Source organism: Enoplosus armatus, chromosome 8 (assembly GCF_043641665.1).
Source record: "Enoplosus armatus isolate fEnoArm2 chromosome 8, fEnoArm2.hap1, whole genome shotgun sequence".
NCBI lineage: Eukaryota > Metazoa > Chordata > Actinopteri > Centrarchiformes > Enoplosidae > Enoplosus > Enoplosus armatus.
Genome location: NC_092187.1, coordinates 6,234,611 through 6,255,525, shown reverse-complemented (window position 1 = coordinate 6,255,525; position 20,915 = coordinate 6,234,611). Strand labels below are relative to the sequence as shown.

At 44.6% G+C, this 20,915-nt stretch overlaps 1 protein-coding gene across 1 annotated transcript in view; it reads right to left on the bottom strand.

The window, feature by feature from the left end:
• skia (v-ski avian sarcoma viral oncogene homolog a) overlaps window positions 1–13,854 on the bottom strand; it is a 68,637-nt gene extending 54,783 nt beyond the window's left edge. The window contains exon 1 of the mRNA XM_070910633.1: window positions 12,638–13,854. Coding sequence (XP_070766734.1) covers window positions 12,638–13,678 — 1,041 coding nt within the window. The 5' untranslated portion in view covers window positions 13,679–13,854. The remainder of the gene's footprint in view (window positions 1–12,637) is intronic.
• Between the last annotated feature and the right edge of the window lie 7,061 nt (window positions 13,855–20,915).

Below are 20,915 nucleotides of genomic sequence, written 5' to 3'. Positions count from 1 at the left end.
ACACCTCGATTATGATTTTCGTAACCTTGTCTCAATATGCCAATCAACTCTCATGAACTAGGGCTGGGTGGCAAATCACAATAATTCTATTATTTGTTTTTCGCAAGATGCCTATGACGTCTAGACTGTAGAAACTGTGTTTTTATAATGTGCACAAAAAGGTTATTTTCAGTCACGATACATTAAGCTGTGATTTGAATGAGATGAATTAGTGAACAAATATGTTTGTACTCTCACACTGACAATTTAAGTGTATGCACTCTACTTAGAAACATCTGGTAGTTGTATGGACTAACCTGTATTTTATGCATCATGAAGACAGAGAAGTGAGAAGTGGTGAAATTCTTTATTATGCTTGCTCAACTGTTTTGCACATGTAAGCTTGAAAATGACAAAAATGTGCGTTTCTTTCTCTTTTTTTGGCCATATCGCCAAGGCCTAAGATGTCCTTTGTGCACGCGCTACAAGGTTGACTTGGTGTTAAATGAGAGCTGGCATATCAGCAAATCAATATGGTTTCACACTCGCTCAAAGAAAAAAAGAAGCAACCAAAGAGAGATGTCACATCAAGCAATGTAACCCAGAGACCTGGTGTGACACTCTCAGTCAAAACTAATGCCTGGGTATTAATCATAACTAAATAGATGTAAATAGAGAAATCTGAGGGTCTAAACCTGCTGGAGCCTCAATCCTAGAAAGTAGGATGTGGGAGACATGCATCATCGTTGTGATAACTCTAGTGGGAAAAGTGTGACTGCTATGAAAACCACAAGTGCTCACACACACAGATACACACGCACGTCTGGCTAAATCCTCTGCTGAGCCATGCAGACAACCAGCAGCCATTGCCTGTAGGGAAGGAGGGAGGGAAAGGGGAGTGGGAGTGGAGGTGGCGTGGCAAGGTTCAGCTGCATCCCTGACCTCTGTATGTGTACACGTGTGTGTATGCATATGTGTGTGTGTGTGTGTGTGTGTGTGAGAAGATAATTAAACAGGGCAGACAGATGAGCCCAGTGAGAAGGCTAGAGGTCACATGGGATAAGTCAGCTTGTCCGACCTCCCCCACCCCCCCCTCCACACACACACACACACACACACACGCACACACACACACACACAAACACACTCTGACAGCAGACGTATATAAATGGCAGTGGGCTTTATATAAACAGATGTCCTTCTGCTCAAGATAGCCTTGGCACTGTTTCTTTGAAGGAAGACGCTGAGAATAACGTCTTTGTGCTCGCTGTGGGTCGGAGGCGGTTACACACTCCACACATTACCTTGTCTTTGAGATCTACAATTACATTAATTATAAGCCAAGGGTTTCAAGAGGTCTATTGTCTGCTCTGTAGGAGTGGAATGAGTGTATGTGCACGTGTGTGTGCCAGGATGAGTGTGTGCAGAAAGAGGATGCCTGGAAAGCCGTGTGTGTGTGCAGAAATTTGTTTACATCTTTTCTGTGTCTGCACATGCATGTGTGCTTTACAATAAGAAATGAATGGTGTGAGTGAGGGGGGAAGGGCGTGGGATGTGAAGTCAATGGGTTGAGTTGAAGGGGGGGGTTGTTAAAGCAGAGAAGCAAGTCTGGGCCCGTTGGAGGCTTCCTGAACCTGAGAAGCAGGAGTCCGTGCCAGGAGGAGGGATCTCCTTTCAGCATATTGTTTTATTTAGCATCTGCACGGCCGCTTCATTTGCCAGAGTGCGGCTGGGATGGATTAATTCAGTAGATTGGTGACTTGGAGGGGAGGAATGGCCGGGCCAGTCTGGAGGAAGGATGTTAACCACATTATAAGCCTTTGTTTCCAACACTTCATTCCTGAGGGGTAAACTGAGCCTACTGAGTCCTACCCCTTCACTGCCTCAACCAAGAGGCCCTGGTTTGCTCAAACACACACACACACACGCAGACACCTTCCACCTCGACTTCCTGACAAGCTGCAGTTGAGGTGTGGCCACAGTTCACAGACTTTGTTTCTGTTTCTGCCCGGGCAGCCGAAATGAAAGCAGTCTAGTTCTGCTCTGCCAGTCTAAACTTTTGTCCCCCAGCTGGGTTTGACCATGCTACCCAGTCTGTGCTCACCAAATGGCACCAGCCTAGACCTGCCCTCCAATGACTGGTTTCACTTCAAACCCAGTGATCTCACTCTCTAAACTTCCCATGTGTAACGCGGTCTCCACTGACCCCAAATCCTCTTTCAGTTGTATCTTTCAATTGTGGCACACCTGGCCTCGCAGCACTTCTTCTAAATGACTGTTGTGATAAACAGAGAAAGGTTATAATGGAGAGTCAAAGTTCAGGACAAAGTTGCTTTGTTGGATCAATAGACTGATTAATCCAGTTTAAGATTAACCCATCCTGCCGTAACATAACTAAGAGCGGCACGATGTTAGCTGTGAGTCAGAGAAGACGAAACAAAAGTAAAGATCAGAGGTCTTTGTAGACTATACTGCCAGGAGATACACTTCTTCCGAGAAAAGATGTACACAAGACAGCACTGAATCTGTGGCACTGTCTGGGTAAATGCCTCTTTGTTTTTCCTATAATAACAATAAACCTGGCAAAAGTCTGTGAAGATAATGCACTGCTTGCAGCTTCTGGTGTATTCCTCTTTTTAAAGACATGATTGGTATAAAAAAAATCCCCTCAAGTGTGCAGTGAAGTAGAAGTTTAAGGCATTAAACAAGATGGATTCTGATTTCTTGACCCAAACAAAGATGGTTTTATTTCTATTTATTTTGGACCAAAACTGACTTATTTTCAGATTAGAACTGAACGATATGTTGTTTTCTGATTTGAAAATTGGACTTTAAAAAGTCCTATTTACAAACCATGCAAATGGTGATATCACAGTCTCTCTGCAGAGACATTTATAGTGTTGCAATAGTTTGCACACACAAAACATGACCCAAGTAGTTGTTTGAAGAACCATATTATCGTTCCAATTTAAATTGCAATTGCAGTACTGGTCAGTAAAATCACAAGTAGGTATTTTCCTCAAATTGTTCAGCCCTACATAAAGTGAGGATAATCTCAATCACTGTGTTACAGGGTTGGGTTGTTAATAAAGCAGACAGTGTTCTACATGGCTACTTCACCTCTTTGTTTGTTTGTGCTGGACAGCAGCAGCCATGACGCTTCCAGGAAAGATGAGCAAACAGACGCAAGAGGGAGGACGGAGGATGGAGGAGGGGGAGGCAAACAATGAGCACTGGTCCATGACTCAGGCACTTTGGGAGCACTGATCATCCAACAGTGGAGGGGGTGGGGGGTGGGTTATCACCTCTATCTGTCCCACAATCACAGATCCACAGCTGATACCCACCACAAAAGAGGTGACAATGACTAGCCAGTGGACAGCGACCCCCCTCCCCCATCCCAACACCACCACCACCACCCTGTGCTCTCACAACAATACCTCACAGAGCTGCCCTTCCACATGGCTGAGGCCAAGCAGTGGGACACCCCCCCCCCCCCAAACCCTCCCGTCCCTTGAAGAGTCAATGCAAAAAAAAAGCACAACAAAGGTTTCCCAGGACCCAGCCTGCCTTCACAACAACAGAAAATACACCTCAAGTCCTTTCAAACTCTTCTCAATGTCTGCCTTTGGACTGGCCGCCAAACGCTTGTCTTGAAAGCTAAGACAGCATTATTTCAAATGGGGCAGTGGAGTATTTCATGCCCCCTCAGAAGAAAAAGGTGAAAGCTCAACAGTGGTGGACACACACAAAGGAACAAAACTGCAACCTCTTAGTCATGAAAAAGATTTCTCCAACCACCGGAACTGAATATCCTGGTGGGACATAATACAAGCCAAACCAGGTGTACAGTGTAATCTTGGTCTGTATTGGCACTGAATTTCCTTGATTTTTGCCTTGTGCCATGACAGTCGAGACAAGCCAGATTGACTGTCGGCCAATGTAGGCTAAGGTTAATCCTCTTTCTTTTTAGCCTTGTAGATGATGCACTACATAGCTGTAAGTGTGGTGGATTGTAGTAAATGAGTTGTCCTGCACCAACTGGATTTTTTAAGCCAGTGTTCAATAGGGCTGAACAATTCATAGAAATATTATCGAAATCGCAATATCACAATATTCTTTTTTTTTTGCATACTGTTCAGCCCTCGTGTTCGAATGAAGCTTTGCTGCTGTGCTTCTTTAAAACAAAAATCCATATCTCTCACTACTATCACCATTCCATCCACTTGACGGAGATTTTGCAAAGCTGCTGAGTTGACTTGGCAGCTTCCTCCGCGGAGGAATCGTGCCGGTTCAATCAGAAATAAGATTAGCGCAGCTTATTATTAGCTTGGAAATCTCCCTGTATCTGCCTCCTCTGTCTCCACCTGTCCTTCCTAAACTTTGAGATGATTAAGTAGACGCCCTTTGGGAGAAAACAGTCTACCCGTGGATTGTTGTCCCAACAGTCTGAGATGGACCACTGGCTTCTGACATGAGGATATTCTTGACCATGCCTGGTGGATGCTGTGTTACACACTGCCAGTGCAGCTGACAAGTCTGTGTGTGTGTGTGTGTGTGTGTGTGTGTGTGTGTGTGTGCATTTGCACGCGATTCTGTCTGCCTCTGTATTCATTATACTAAAGAGGCATTGCGGGGGTGGGATCTGGGTGCTGTGTGGATGTCTGTGCTCATGTATGTGTGTGTGTGTGTGTGTGTGTGGTTGGGGGTGGAGGGGGGGCTTCACTGTGGGAGACAGGCAGATGGGGATGGAAATGAGTAGGCAGTGAGCTCATGCTAATCTCCTCCTACAGCTCCTACAGCTGATCCAGGCACAACACAAGCACGCACACACACACACACACACACACTAACGACTGGAAATCATACACTCGACCAGCGCCATGCACAATCACACACCAAATGAGGCAGAGGATGCCTTTGCTATTCAAATGTTCCCATGAGTCTCACATGCATGTTCTGCGAGGTAAGCCCAAAATATTTCGACGAAATCTGAAACACATCCGAGTGCACCTTTCATCACGCAAACATTCATTTCATTACATCACGGGGCCGTCGTCAGACAGCCATCTGCCTCCTGGGAGTTGCTCAGCAGCACGCGATTGGCCGTCTGTGCTTCAAGAGAGGGGTGAGGTGGGTCACCTCTTTATTTGGGGAGGGAAAGGTCGTGTAGTGCTGGCTGCTCTCCCAAACATATGGGTGCAAAATAGATGGGGGGTGGGGCAACTCCAGAGGCCAACACTGCTGTCATATACAAAGGGCGCTCCTGGGCTGACTCAGCACAAATTAAACCCCCCATCCCACCATCCCATCCCACAATGAAAGCTGCCCTACTGGTGCAGTTCATCCTGCTGTGCATCGGCAAACACTTACATGTACTTTTAATGATTACATCTGGATCAACAATCAGGCCGTACACAGTCAGAGCTTGAGGAAATCTCTTCAAAGGTGATGTGGGTTTTGAGTGATTTTCAAAATCGATAGTTTTTTTGGGGGGTCGGGGCTGAAAGCAGATTTAGAAAATATAGCAAGACAATAGGATGACTGGTACGTTCCTAAGCAAAGCATGTCCTACATCATCAAGCATCAGAAGCTGTCTCTTTCTCAACACTTCATATAGATGAAATCTGGGATATCATTTTTAGCCCTGTGATGGTGCAATACAAGCCTTCACGTCAAAACAAACAGATAGCATAACTGCTCTCAGATATGACTTGTTTATCATGCATGCAATCCATACACAAATGGTGGAGGAGCCGCCTCATCCAGGCCCACGCTGTAAACTCACCAACTGAGAAACAGTTGTGGCTTGCAGGTGAGAGGACATCGCTGAGTCTTAGTTAAACCCTAAACCTTGTATTCAGTAGCAATTCAATGACTTGCTGTTGAAATTGCACTAAAATTGTCTAAACATTTAGAATTTCAATCAGACATGTTTTCATCTGCAAATCACCAAAATTAGTCAGAGTTTGTTCTGACTGTGATTCTCTGCATGTAGCTTGAAGCTTTCTGCCACTTGGCAGACAAATAAAAAATGCTAATTCAGTGTGATGCTGGCCTTACACCTGAGCATCACTGCTGTGTTAAAGGAGGCGAAAGGTTAGAGGATGGTGCTTGGGGATGTGTAGTTAAGACAATAGCTGGACTTACAGTGCCATGTGTGTTGATGAATATTTCAGAGACCCTCTCATTAAATAAACACGCAGGACCTCACCGCCTACGGTAACATATCATCAATATTGAATGCCCACAAAAAAATTGACACAGTGGCGTTCACAAGCCAACGTTCAGGCCAGACATCGAGTTGCACCATCTGACTGAGGAAGAGCTTCTTTTCCACGCAACACCTGGAGGAGGTCACCCGGTTCTTCCTTCCGTGCCGCTCTTACAATAATCCCAATGAGACGCGCTCAAGGTCCTTCGAAGACTTAAGAATAGCCACTGCAACCTGAGCGTGCTTGTTACTTTCACGCTTTATCACAAGGCTATGAATATTCTGACAGGGATTTCACCGAGCGGGAGGAAATACTTTATTTCCACGCATGCTCTTGGCTCCTCAAACGCATTTGTTCTGAGCTTTGCGTGCACCACTTTCTCAGACAGGTTTCATGCATGGTTGCTTACAACAACGGCAACATGGACTTCTTGGGAACCTTTTTTTTCCTCATCTTCTTTGAATGGATGTGCAGGGAGGTGGGAGGTATCCCAGTAGCCCCAGAGAGCCTTGTTTTCCTTCCCCTGCCCTTTATCTCCTCCTCCGCACAAAGACTGACTGCAGCCAGTTCTTCATAGTACTCGCACTCGGCCGGCCGCTCCGTCTATTTGTCACATGAAGACGCTGCTGATGGATGGAGTAGCCAGTGGGCCAGGGGTGACGGGGGATGGAAGCGCATCCAAGGGGCTGGAGGGCAGACAATGAGGGCTTGAACTTCTCCTTTTCTTGATCTCCTCCTGAATGAGACTTCCGCTATTTGTCAGAGATAGCTGTAGCGTTGAGGTTTGATGAGCATACACAATAAGATTGCACGAGAAAGGTGTGTTGAGTTGGTGATTTGGACCACAATGGGTCCGCAAAGCCACTTGAAAAATTTAGTTAATGGAGTTTAGTTTATCATTAGGTTTTTAATTAAAGCTTTCAAGAGAAGATTAATTTATTCTCTGAAAAACAGCAATTCCTTTTTCCAGGAACAGTTAGAAAAAATGTCAACTGTAAACACAAGCAGCTGATTTGCCTAAATAATTAAGACTAAACTGACAAAATGTTGATATAATTAGGAACTACCTGATCAAAGAAGAGGTAAACAATATTGCCAATCTTATATTATCTTATAATCATATATTCAATGCCAGTTTTTGGTACTTGACGGTTCTTGATACTCCATGCTACAGGCACATTTTGGTCAGAACCAAAAAAGTACTGAGGTCCGATACGAAGCTCTAATTATGGCTGCCTAAAAAAGCTATCGAGCTCTTTGTTTGGTTTAGAAAGTCTTGCCTCATTGGTTTATATCAATAATTTGAAGTTATCAATGTGAATTTTGAATGGTAACAAAAACACACACAAGGTGGTCACACGGGAAGTCAGAATCCTACAACAATCAACCACCAACACATACTGCTTTCTAGATGCTTTCATCCCTTGTGCACAATCAAGCAGCAACTAGGAAAATCCCCTTTTGTTCGCAAAACTTTAAAGGCTTTGATACAAACAGCTTCTGGCGGGGAGACGTGCTGTATGAAAAGAATCACTGCACTTAATTCATTTTCCGCTGCTACTTCAATGGCAGTCTTTTGAAAAATTTTCCAGACAACACAACAAGCTATATAACCTGTGATGCTCTTCCACTCTCTCTCGCGTGTGTTATAGTGCTTTCCTGTCTATGGCTGCGGCGGAAACACCGGCAGACTCTTAAAGGCACATCAAGACTGCGTGGACTGTCTCATCTCACAACACAATTGTTCCTCAAACTTTTTGTCGAGGAACCTCCAAGCAAAGTCTCTCTGCACTGAGCTTTTTTTTTTTCCAGAAAAACATAAAAGAGCAAAATAAACGTCATTTTTGCAGTTGATTTCCTGCAAAGGGGAAGAAAAAGAGCTTTGGAAAAGCTGCGGCATTTGTGGAAAGTAATTAGCAGAAGTTTCAGCACACAAACTTAGCTACTAATTAAACAATGTCTTTTTAATTGATTTTCATTTGCACACCAAAGGCTAAGCGCAATTACAGTCCAAATCATTTAAAAGGTGTTTTTCTTTGTGAAGAAGAAACTTCTCAGACTGCAATCTTCAGGTCGACCCAAATGTATATTTATAGCTACATCCTTGGCAATAGCTACAACATGTAATTTATTTCAGAGCCAACTGGCCAGTGAACTCCTCTGAGGAGGGATTCTCTGTGTTGGTCTGTCACTCCGGTTTAATTGAGCTCCAGAAGTGATGGAGTTTTCAATCACACTTGACATAAAGACACTTGAATGTCAATGTGGCATTGATCTCTCTGCCTGACCCTCAGTCATGCCTCACAGCATGGACTGACTGTCCTCCATTAGAAACCCAGAATGGCAGCCTGGCCAGGCAACAGAACTCATTATACAGGCCTAATTGAATTGGTGGCTTCCTCCTTTTCAAAGCACAGGGGACAAATTCTAAATTCTGCTATTTGACAGATTAAAAAAAGAGAACCATAAAAACTTAAAATGCAGCATTGAATCTCTTTAAAACACCTTTCCTCACACCCACGCCATCAGGATAAAACTGAGCTCTGCAGCAGACTTTTCAACTCGCACATTTTGCCGAACACAAAGAATAGAAAAAAGAAGAATGGAAATATTCCCTCAGTAGCCATTGAAATGCACTGCTACCAGCTGTTGTCCTGTCCACCGTGTGGACATGGCTGGCTGTCAGCAGGCTTAGCCAACACTGCGCCTTGCATATGAAACAGGACATGGGCCTATATCCCCTTGGGGAGTTCACTTCCTCTGAGCCCCCACCACCACCGCTGCCCCACCTCCCTCCTGAAACAAGCAGCCCCTTCAGCTGGAGGCCAGATATCCAGAGCAGCGGTGGGGGCTTCTCAGGGGTGGGGGTGGTTGTGGAAGTAAAAGGGGAAGTTTTAGCTCCTGCGCATTTAGAGAATGGTAGCCAAATATTTCGGTGCAATGCTTCTGATCCAAATATTAAAACCCCACAAATGATTTGTCTCCTTTTTCCATTTTCAGGGCTCAATAGTTCAGTGTTACAACACTAGTCAGCTTTAGTTTCAGCTTCTTCTACAACGAGCCACTGGATAAAGCATGGAAACAGCCTGCAGGAATGTGCTGGGTGTCAGCACAGCAACATAGCATATGTGGAGCATAAACACAAAATGGCTTCTACCCTGCTTTATTGTTCTCGCTGGATTCTTTATTCACGTCTGCCTCGAAACAAATCACTTCCCACCACTTCAGAATGAAAATGAATCACTGGATAAGGAGGAAATCTGGATTTCCATTATTGGTTTCAACAGTGATCAGCGGAGTCATGGCTGCCTGTAAGGACATGCACGCATGGGGACATGTTTCATTCAAGCCCAGTAAAGACTGTTTTCATATACTAGTTGTGTAAAACATCTTCAGCTCTCTGAAGGAGTGGCGGCTGTGGAATGTAAGCACAGACTGACTCTAATGAATGCGCAATCATCTGTGAAAAAAAAAGGTTCCCAATTCCATGACTTCAACAAAGAAATGTTGCTTTATTTCCAAACCTGACGGAGCTGTTACAAACATGGGCTGAGACTGAACAGGATGCTCGTCATTTAGGAAGGTACCAAAAAAAGAAAAAGTCTGATGTAAACTTGCTTGTTTTGAACCAAGCATGAGTCAAGCTTGAGCTGTCTCGACTGCAAGCATCCCCCTCCTCCAGCCCCCGCCCCGTCCCCCAATTCTCTTTCTCATATCTCCCTTAAACAGATGGATTGTGTAGAAATCACATCATCTTGGGGGCGAATTATAAAGTTAGCAACATACTAAATCTGCAGCCGCAATCCTTATCTAAACATCCTGATGCGGAAAGCCACTGATTATGTGTGCCACCCACATGTGTACCAGCCAGAAACCAAAGGACTCACAGCCAAGAGCTGGCATGAGCAACTCGAAGAAGTCTTCCACACCCAGCATATAAACTAATTTAAACAATTCAATAGTTCACTGCATTTGCTGTTTACAATCGGCGCTGTGGCTCACATCCTCCGAGATAAGAACGGAGAATGAACTTCTGCTGCAAATTCACACTTCTTCCACAAATGCAGGCATGCTGCAAAAAGTGAAAAGCAGTTTTTACTCAAACGGCTGTGATTCAGACATACAGTATGCATGTGTGCGTCTCAGAAGGAAGCTCTCAAAAGAGCGTCTGCAAGGAGGGAAGTGCGGCAATATCACTTCCTGTGTCTGTCTGCATGCGAGACGGCTGCTAACACTTTTGTAACGCCCTCATTAATATTCACAGAGCCGCCCGGTTCCTCCGTTGACAGCGCGCAGATGATGGCATTTTCTCGTGTGCTGAAAGGCAGAAGGCAGCGCGACGCAGTCTCGCACTTTGCTTCACATCCTCCAAGAACATTTTCAAAGTGCCTCGGCTGTGCTGAAATGTGCTGACAAAGGGGAGCTCTGTGCCATAAGTTTAGCAATATTCCTGAACTCCTACCCAGCATGTATTCTCTCATTAGCGTTTCTTGAAACAGGGTACTTGAAGAAAAACAAGGAGGAGTCGAATTAAAAAGCGGGGTAGACGCTCAAATGAGGCTTGGGCTTAACACTTGGGTGCCCCGTCGGCACTTATAAAAATAGAAGAGGCCCCTGAAAGTGGGGGTCCTTGAGGTGTGCCCACTCGAGTCTGAATGAAAGTGTGTGCCAAGAGTGGGTATTCACCATGCATGGCAGGACTTTGGCACTCTTCAGGACTTCAAGGGTCTCCCTGATTTCTCTTTCTTTGGCAGATTCCCCTGAAAGAAGCCTCAGTGGAGGACTGGAGTGAAGCTGCTTGTAAACACTTTTGCAGTTGCTTTCTGAGCCTCACCAACAAGTCTGCTGCCCCCAGACGTCCATTCTGGCTTCAATCAGGTTGTAGATAAAAAGTAAAAAGAAGTAGGTAAGAGAGGGAGGATGGGTGTGGGTGCGTTTATGTCAGAGGTGGGTGGCTTGCCTGGGGTAGGTGGATGTTTGGGGGGGATGGGTCCGATGTTTGCTGAATGCTCCCCTTTGTTGGGATCATATTATGTTTCCACCACAATACTTCTAAACCCTGCTTCATCAACTCCATTCATGTGTAACAGTTCATGCAAATGGCTGCACTAGCCTTTTTTTTTTCTAAGGGTGTGGGGGGGGGGGGGGGGGTCCTTTTATCAGTCTACCACCCAACTACACTCTCTGCAAACTCCTGCCTGCACACCAAAGCACAGATTATAATCCCTTCATACAGCAGTCAGTTAGCCCTAAAAGCAGAGCTGGGGGGGGGGCATGGAAAACCAGACTCAATATCTAAACTACTTCATTTGGCCGGAAGTCTTGTTTCTGATCATAAAAACCACAGGAAACACACAGAGCCAAAACCTGCACGGATGCTCTAATTGTGACATGTTCCAACTATCTCAAGTAAAAAGAGAATCAGATGATGTGGATACAACCAGAGGAAAAACATGACGCCGATAGTGGCGCTGATTAAACCCACAGGAAGCCAGACACATGACAGGCACACCAACATTACATACATTTAATGTGACAGAAAAAGCTCACACACACACACACACACACACGAAATTGGCAAATTTTGTCATAATAACAATAATTCCGCTGCTGAGTGAGTGTATCCCCTCCCATGGGAACACACACATAGTCAGAGCAAGAGATCGCTTCTGTCCGACTGAAGAGTGTTTGTATGAGTGTGTGAGTGCGTGTAATGAAATGCCATTTAATCCTCACGTGCACCTGAATTCACATTTAATCTTCACACTCCCTCTGACTGTTGTTTACTATGTCCCATTGAGCCATTTGTTGGTAAATGAGATTGTATTTACAGTACAGGCCAATAAAAGTGAGCCTGAGAGGTGTTTCACAGGCAAATAATGTCTTTATTGCCACCAGAGGCGTTTTGTTGTCACTGCTGGATGAGGTCCAATTAGTGACAATATGCCAATGATGACCCAATACAGAGTGGTTCCTCTGCAGGAGGGGGTCACTGGCCCCCAGATACACACATATTACACAAGTGACATCCTTATGATAGGATTGGATTGCCTTTTTATGCATTATTTAACTGGGACAAATTTCTATTTTGTGGGGCTCACAGGGAATCACCAATAATCTACAGCTCACCCTCTTGCTGGAACATTCTCTAGTGGTGTGCAGTGAGATTTTGCTGGGACCCCCCTGAACCCAATGTCTGTATTTTACAAGAAATTTCAAAACAAGACCAGTGCTGTTAGAGGGACGAGTAGGCTAAACTACACTGCAAGTAAACTGAGCAGAAAAGTAAAAGTAGGAAAAGAAAGAAAAATCAGAGTGAGCTGCAATGCATAAACTGGGTCTTGAGAATGAGGGAAATAAAAAACAAACCAGAAAGTGGACGAGCTGCAGTAAATCAATAAATCAGAGCTCCGCGGTGAGGTGCAGCTCGAGGACCAACTCACCCTGGATGATGCTTTCCTCTTGTACTTGTTGGCGAAGTCAAATTTCTCCTTGATCTCGTCCAGGATCAGCTCCAGGCGGGCCTTCTCCTCTTTCCCTGTGTAATCCTGGCCCAGGAGGATGTACGCCCTCCAGTTGGCCGAGTCGAAGCCCCAGTGGCAAGTCCTGTTCTCCTGCGCCTTGTGACTGTGCACCACGAACTTGTGGGTCGGGTACATGAGTCTGCAGTCCATGCACTGGATGCACGCTGCGTTGGGGCTGGTGTACAGCTCCGGCACGAACAAGCCCTTGCACTTGCCGAAGCACTCGTGGTAGATTTTGAAGCTCCTCTCGGTGAGCTCCAGCTCCAGCGAGCCTCCGCTCAGCTCCTTCTTGCAGCGCGGCGGGTAGGCGCCTCCGTAGATCAGGGCGTTGCAGAGCCGCTCAGCGTCCGTCTTGGTGATGAGGCCGCAGGAGGGCGCCGAGAAGGGCAAGATCCCCATGACTTTGAGGATCTCCAGCTGGTCCGCCGTGCACCGGGAGCAGTAGATGTGCAGCTCGTCGCACACCGAGTTGATCTGCTGCAGGCTGAAGTCCCGCAGCACCGTGTTGAGGATCTGCGGCAGGCACAGGCGCTTCTCCCCGCCGACCACGAAGCACGAGATGGTCTCGCTCTCCAGCACCGTCTCGCACCTCTCCGTGGAGCGGTCCGACGGGATGAACAGTGGGCCCGGCATCACCGGCGGCGGCAGATGCTGCAGAACCGGCTCGGGCTCCTTACCGTCCTTCTTGAAGAGGAGCTCATGTTGCCACCGGGCAGAGAAAGCCGCCGGTCCGCCCAGAGAGCTCATAGAGCTGAGGTGAAACTGCTTAAGAGTTTGTTGCAGTCCCGGATGAGGCTGGAAGCTCTGCCGACTTACAGTCTCCATGTTTTTCCTGCAACTTTGGAAGCGTAAATCCTTCTTGTCGTCGACCGGGAATCGCGAGTATCTATCCGTTCCTGAACCTGGTACATCCACGGTGTCCCAGAACTGACCAAAACTGCGGAGCGCTTCATCAAACATCCAGTAAAAAGTCCCAGACGGCGAGTTTACAGTTTTATTCCCGCGACTACTGAGTGAACACCGGCCAGTCGCTCCCTGCAGCGGGTCGCCGACTGTCCATAACTGGAAGAAAAGACCGGCTCTCCAAACTCCAGAGAAGCGAAAAGTTCCGTTTGTTGGATTCCAAAGTGAAGTAGGCGAAAATGAAACAAAAGCGGGAGTTGTGAGTCGATACAGCTCGATAAAAAAAATCCTTATTTGAGGCTCTTTCCGCTGTCGAGGACTGCCGCAATCCGCTCCGTCTGCCCCCGCAGTTCACTCTGACTGTATGGAGATGAGAAGTCTGAGAGCCAGCCTGCTCGCGCTCTCTCTCCCTCTCCCTCCCTCTCTCTCTTCACCAGTCTATGGCTCTCTCTCCCTCGCGCTCCGTCTAGGTCTCTCTCTCGCGCGCTCTCTCCCTCTCTCACGCGCCGCCCCCCCCCCCCCCTTCCCTCTGTGTTTGTGTGTCTGGCTCAGTCATTGAATCCCAGCCAGGAATGTGAGTGACTCTGCAGGCAGGCTGGGCTCTTCCAGGAACAAGCCATCACCCCCTGCTGCCCTGCAGAGAGCGCAGGAGAGGAGAAAGACGAGAGGGGAAGACGGATGCTGCGTTCAAGCCCTGTTGGGGGAAAAGTACCAAGCATTCACTTTAAACTGTCTTAAAGTAAATTCAGCAGTTTTTACATTTTATGCTGCTTTATTCTTCATCGCCACCAGAATTCAGAGGGAAATGCTGCACTTTTTCTAATGACTTGCAAGTTAAGGCATCAATAGCAATAACACATTGCTACTACATTTATAATAATATAATAGTATAAAAGGAGCCACTCGGCCCAGTGAGTACATTGGAGCGCTACATTTGGATGCAGGTCTGTAATTGGCTGTTGTTAGGCAGCCTATTTTTTTACCTTTACACTAATGCTTCTTAAATGTACTAATATTTCATTTTTCTAATTGTAGAACGTGTATGTTCTTACCAATACTTCTGTATTTGTTTTTATTCTAAATGAATGACTTTTACTTGTAATTGATTATTTTCTTTAACATAGTTGCATTCATACTTTTTACTTGATTAAAGGATAAATAGTTTTTCCATCACTGAACTCATCTGACAAAGTGAGTAACTAATGCTGCGTTCATCTGACGCATTTCGAGGTACATATTTTCTCCAGTTATTGACTGGCCTTGAGATCAACATGCAGTTTCCCACATGTGACTGCAGGTGTGTTGGTCACCAGCTCAAACCTGAGGTGAACGGGATTTCCACACAGAAAGCTCACATGCACCATCTTTCCCATGGGCCCTGAATGCAGCAGAAGAATAGAGAGCGTTTATGTGAATCATTTCGGTTCGCGACTGAAGAGGGAGAGAAGAAAAGCCCAAAGAGGATGGGTGGTGTTTTGCGAGACAAGACAAATTTAGCTTTGGAAGGGGAAACGCAAATTGCACGACTGACTGCGGTTTATTTATTTTCCCTTCTGCTTGAATGTGTTAAAATTGTTTGGCAAGTAGCGGCGAATAAACAAGATTCATGTGTTGGCGACCTTGAGAGACAATCCTGCTAATGAAACGACGAAGAAGCTTTTTTTTTCTTTTTGTTTTTCACAGATTAGCTTTAGAAAACTGTTGGGAGGCGGTCAAATCACTAGCACAGCCAACAAAAATAGGTCTATATTTTTAATTCTATATAGTCTTTCCATTTTATTTAGTTTGAAGTTTACCCATAGCAGTTTGATTCTCTCTGCAAATCTACAAAGCCCATTTTTATATAAAATGTAGATTTTTACTCAATTTGTTCAAATAAAAGCATTGTTACAAAGCTACGAAATTTCAGTTACCGTTGGATTACCATGTTTGTTAATAGAGTTATGCTTATTATTGTTCATGTTTTGTTCAGGGATGAGTAAGTGAGGTGTGTGGGGGCACATTATGTCATTATGTTATTATGTGTTATTATAAGTGTAAAACCCACATATTTCTGAGACATCCAGCGGACTTGAGTTGTTTCTAAGGTCGACTTGTGTACAGAAAACTTTGGCTCATCTCTCTAAATCTTATGATAGGGAGTGAAGAAGTTACAGTAAAGGAGAAGTAACATTTTACTGATTAATAATCAAAACAGTGAGTGAACCTCAGGAGGTCATGTGTCCGGAGCAAGTTCAACTCCAGTACTGATGAAGCAGTTTGCTGCTCCTGTGGCGTCCCCTAGCCACACACTGCTGTAACTGCAACATGATGGAAGGGGGCAAGACCAGGAACTGGAAGGATCCTCCACCGCAGGCCGGCAGAGTCTGAGGGACAAATCTAAGATTTCATTTGTGAATGTACAGATGAAAATACTGTACACTAACAGTGGAAAAAAAGGCTTCCCAAGAGGACCGAAGCGCAAAAAAGTTAGAAAATGTGTTGTGCTCAATATGTGCACAAATGTAGGTACTTGATGGCATGAAGTTTATGCCTCTAGAAATAAAGAAAAAGGAGGAAGTGGCATGAAAATAAATCTGTGAATATATAACAGTAATGTAAAGCATTATTGATACATTTTTAAAAAAGTACTAACCCTCCACCCTTTCAAGTATTGTAAATGGTTTTTGTGTTAAATATGTATAGATGGACATCTGAAGGTAGCCCACTTCATAAACATGAGAGACTGTTAAAGTGAAAGTACACAACATACATAACTAACACCGGAGGTCTAGTTCCTCATTAAGCATGGCTACATATCTATTTTGCCTCCGATGAAGATCATCGCCTCTGTTGGTTGTGGGTTTAGGAGTGGGCTGCAACAACCGATCTCTTTGCGCATGTGATGCTCTTTTATATGTTTATTTGATCATCGTGTTCTTGGAACCTCACAATCATGTCCCTGGCCTCAGAGATGAACTCAGTTTTGCTGGAACACAGTCGCCTCAGTCGTAAGAGTTACCCCACTGGTAGGTTGTCTTTTAAGTTTGGAGGCTGGTATGAGGAGGCCAGTAACAGTGTCTTCTTCCCTGAATAATTGTAATTGTTCTCATTACTTATGTCCAAAAAACTGATAGTGTTCAATGATTTTGACATAGTAAATGTGAGGTTGTGCTTCCAAGTGTTAAAGGTCCTATATTGTAGAAAGTGAGATTTCCGTGTCTTGTTTGATTATAAAGTCTATGTGTTATATAAATATATCTAAATACTGAGAAAGTATCAAAACGCTCCGTCCACAGAGAAATGCACACAGCCGTATTCAGAAACGGTGCCTTTAAACGAGCCGTCAGGGCTTCCGTAAGATTTTGATGTCACAACTAAACAATCACCGCACTCAGCCACGCCCCCAGCAGGCCATCTGCTCCAGGCACAGCACGCCAACGAAGTGCAGGGACGCTTAGTCTGTCTCAGTTAGTCGACCGCTCTGCTCAGGACTACTCTTCAAGTGTTTGGAGGTCGTTCAGTTTGTCTAAAACGGCTTGTGTCAGACAGAAGGTGAACTGAGGGGCTGCATAAAGATAAATAAGGACTTTGTTGAAAGATTAACAGATTAAACAAAACAAGATATGACGTGTTAATCAGTGAGCTTCAGAGGTGTTGGTAGGTGTATTTTTTTTTACTTTGGACAGAGCCAAGCTAGCTGTTTCCCCCTGCTTCCAGTCTTTATGCTAAGCTAGGCTAACCATGTCCTGCCTCCAGCTCTGTACTGAACACACTCTCTGAAAGAAAGCAAATAAGCGTATTTCCCAAAATGTTTAACTATGTCTTTAGTTCTACAATTCAGTTGAAATCAAACTAGATCAACTGTTTTTAAATAAAGTCTTAATGTCTGTCCAGTATATCACTGTAACCCCATAGTGTGCTGAGTGGTGACCCACATAGTGGTCAGTGACGCTTCCAGTGTTTGAGCCATGGGGCTGGGCTCTGTCCCATTCAGCTGGCAAATACTGTAAGTGACCTTTTCCGAGGGGGACTGGAGCCTCCGCTGGGTTTATCAGTCTGGCATGAAGCCATCCTCTCAGCCAGCACTGATCTCTGGCAGCTACAGGCTGGATGTGGGCCTACAGGACTGTATCACTGTCTGTGTGTGTACATTAAGTGGCAATGGATACAAGCGAAATACAAAGCTTGTATCCACTGCCTTCAGGCTCCTCATCCTATCAAGTCCAAAGCTGCTAGACAGTGTGGAGTGTTTGCCAAGCCTCGTTCTCAATGATTCATAGAGTTGCCAGCATGCAGTGCTCGTACTCTCACTCTACTTTTTCCCCCATGAGCTCATCGTATGCTTGCGTACTTTTTATTTGTTGCCTTTCCCTCTCTTTGCACATTATCTTCTGCTCGCAGTGAACATGAAGGTCTCGCTGGGTGCTCATCACAGTGAACACTGCATTGCATAATGTTTTTAGCATATCAGTGCATGTAGTTGCAAGTACGAACTGTTTTGAAAGCTCCTCCCTGTTGCTGTGTTCATGGAAGCTCTGACTTCCAGGACTTCACAGTTTGCAGAAGAAATCAAGGCAAACTACTCTACTCTCGCACCTCCACACATCAACTGCTGTGTAAAGTGAGTGTTAAATTATCTGCTTTGGAAAGTTACAAAAAATTCTCATATGCCTCCCTGACCTGCTACACTGGATGTGTGTGGTCAAAATTACAACATACTAACAGAGAATTTCCAACTTTTCACTTTGACTGGATTTCAGTACGTGGTTTCTCTCCTACAAATAGTTCCAAAAAATAAACCCAACTACATCATCCATATAAGTAAACCAAATAAAAAGTGTTAATTATTCAGCTTGGGGTGTATTTTTCACCTTAGGCAGGTCCAGGCTAGCTGTTTCCCCCTACTTTCAGTCTTAATTCTAAGCTAAGCTAACCACAGCTTTACTCCAGCTTCATACTTAACACACAGACATGAGATTGGAGTCCATCTTGTCATCTCACTCTTGGAAAGAAAGGGAATAATAAGCGTATTTCCCAAACGACTTAACTAACTATTCCATTAATAAATCATATTTCAAAATAGCCAAATGTGACCCTGACCCATGCCCGACGCTTTACAAAGGACCAAAACTGCAGCAGCAGAGCTCATAGTGGGTTCTGATACAGTGGGACAGAGACGGACATGATGGCAAGTTTGTGTTTTCCAAACTTTGCAACATCTGGAAGTCCAGGCAATGCAGCCTAAAATCCATCTTTGCAACATCAAGTCCATCCTGATATACAGTATGAACTGGAGGCTCAACATGTTGCCAAGGACGGGGAACGATGGAGGGAGCTTATTGTGGCTTTATGTCCCACAGGGGACGAAGATGAACTAAGTAAGTAAATAAGTGACTGAGAAGTTGACCAGTGGTATAACCTCCCAAACACTCGCTGTATGTCTTTAACTTGGACGGTTAAGGCTGCTGCTACCTCACTTTTATTCTCCTCATCATCTTCGCCGTCCCCATGGCAGCGCAGCACAACACAGCATCACGTGGGATGGATGACATAACTGTTTCTTTCCAGGCGCCGGATTGCTTTTTCCCAGAGTAGCACTATGTACCACAGGCCTGGCCCACTGCTCTGCTTTTGTGTTTCTTCCCCTCTGTGGTTGAGGTACAAAAAAAACCTGATTGGCTAATGTCAGCAATTCAGGAGCAAGTCCTTCTGGAATACTCATCTTGTGGGGCGCAGCGTCCAACAAAATGCTCTCACCTTATTTCAAAGTGGCAGGTTTTCCCATAGTGCTGTTTTCCGTTCTATTCAATAATGCTCTCCTCTTTCCTTTCTTTTCTTTTCCTTCCGTTCAGTCCAGCTTTCCCTTGTCTTTTTCCATTGCATAATTGTAGCCGCTCTCCGTTGGTCCCTCTCTTCTGGCCAAAAGCTTAAAAGGCTCAGAAAGTCCCACCATTATTATGACTTCAACTTTCCACTTTATGTGTGTCCTAGCAGAGGGAACAAAGTATTATCATTACAGTTTGCATTCTTGTATGATGTAACCTCCTTTGATGTGCACTGAGTAGAAATCCTCGTGCAGGAGTGACATAATATCTTGTGTATTAAAAGTGAGAGTTGTTGATTTGAGTGATACAATCAAACAGCGGATCATAAACAGCTCTTTATCATGTTGTTCCAGAGAATCCTGCACTCCATCCTTCCAGGCTAAGCAAGGTAGTCCAGAGGTCCCTCTGCCCAGCAACGTCTTCGATGAAACAATAGCAACTTCCAGTTGATGTCACTCCCAGAGCCAGCTGTGCAGACATTACTTTAGTTAATATCTTTTCTTTCTTTTCAGTGATTTCAATTGATGACTTGACTTATTCTGCACATTGCAAAGTTTATTTTACATGCTAACCACTCATTTTGTGGAGTTTACATTTGTAGGTAAGTAAGTTTGTTTACATCACATTCCTTATACCACTATTTGTTATTTTTCAGTATGATTTTTAAAGAAATCTGCAGGACTGTAACTTACAGTTCCCTGCTGTGTTTTTAGAATGTCTTGATGTGTGGGCCAAATTCTGCTTAAGGCCACAAAAGGTCCTGGGACAGCCCTGGAAAAATTAGCCAACAGTAATTTTCCAGTTGTGAGGAGCTGTCATAGAAAAGGAGTGACTTTCTCGACAAAACATACAAACAACTTTAAGTTGAGTTTAACTGAATGTAAGAGTAATTTTAAAGCTTTCTAATATCGATATATTGGAAGGTGTGCAGGCATGCACACATTGTGACATGTATTGCCAAACAGAAAAGAATACACGAACAAATACACCAACATTGGTCATTGATGTCCTTATTTATCTCTCTATCCATTTATCTTTGTGTGTGTCCTTATCGATATTGAGGTAGCGTCAATCAATAACGTGATTGGCTGATCACTCATGGTGCAACCTGATTGGATTGAGTTTAAGATGGAAGACGTGTCATTTGGATATTAAACACATGAAGAAATAAGTGAGTGTGTAAGGATAGCCCTGAACTTATTTATCAAACTGTGTTCACATGTTCACATTACGTTTTTTAGATGAATGAATATGATCTAACGAGCGCGCGTGGGGGATGTCCCATCAAGAAGATCTTTTTCCTGATTGGCTATAACCAAGTGACGTCAGGTTTCAGTAATAAGGAAGTCCCCGTTACTCACACTAGCGCGAAATTTCGAAGCTGTTGTGAAAAGTACCTTAGTGAAATGGCTGAAAATTATTCGAAGTCTAAACTTAAACGAAAGAAATCCTCTGTGGAAGACCTGCAGCCGGAAATATCCTCCAGG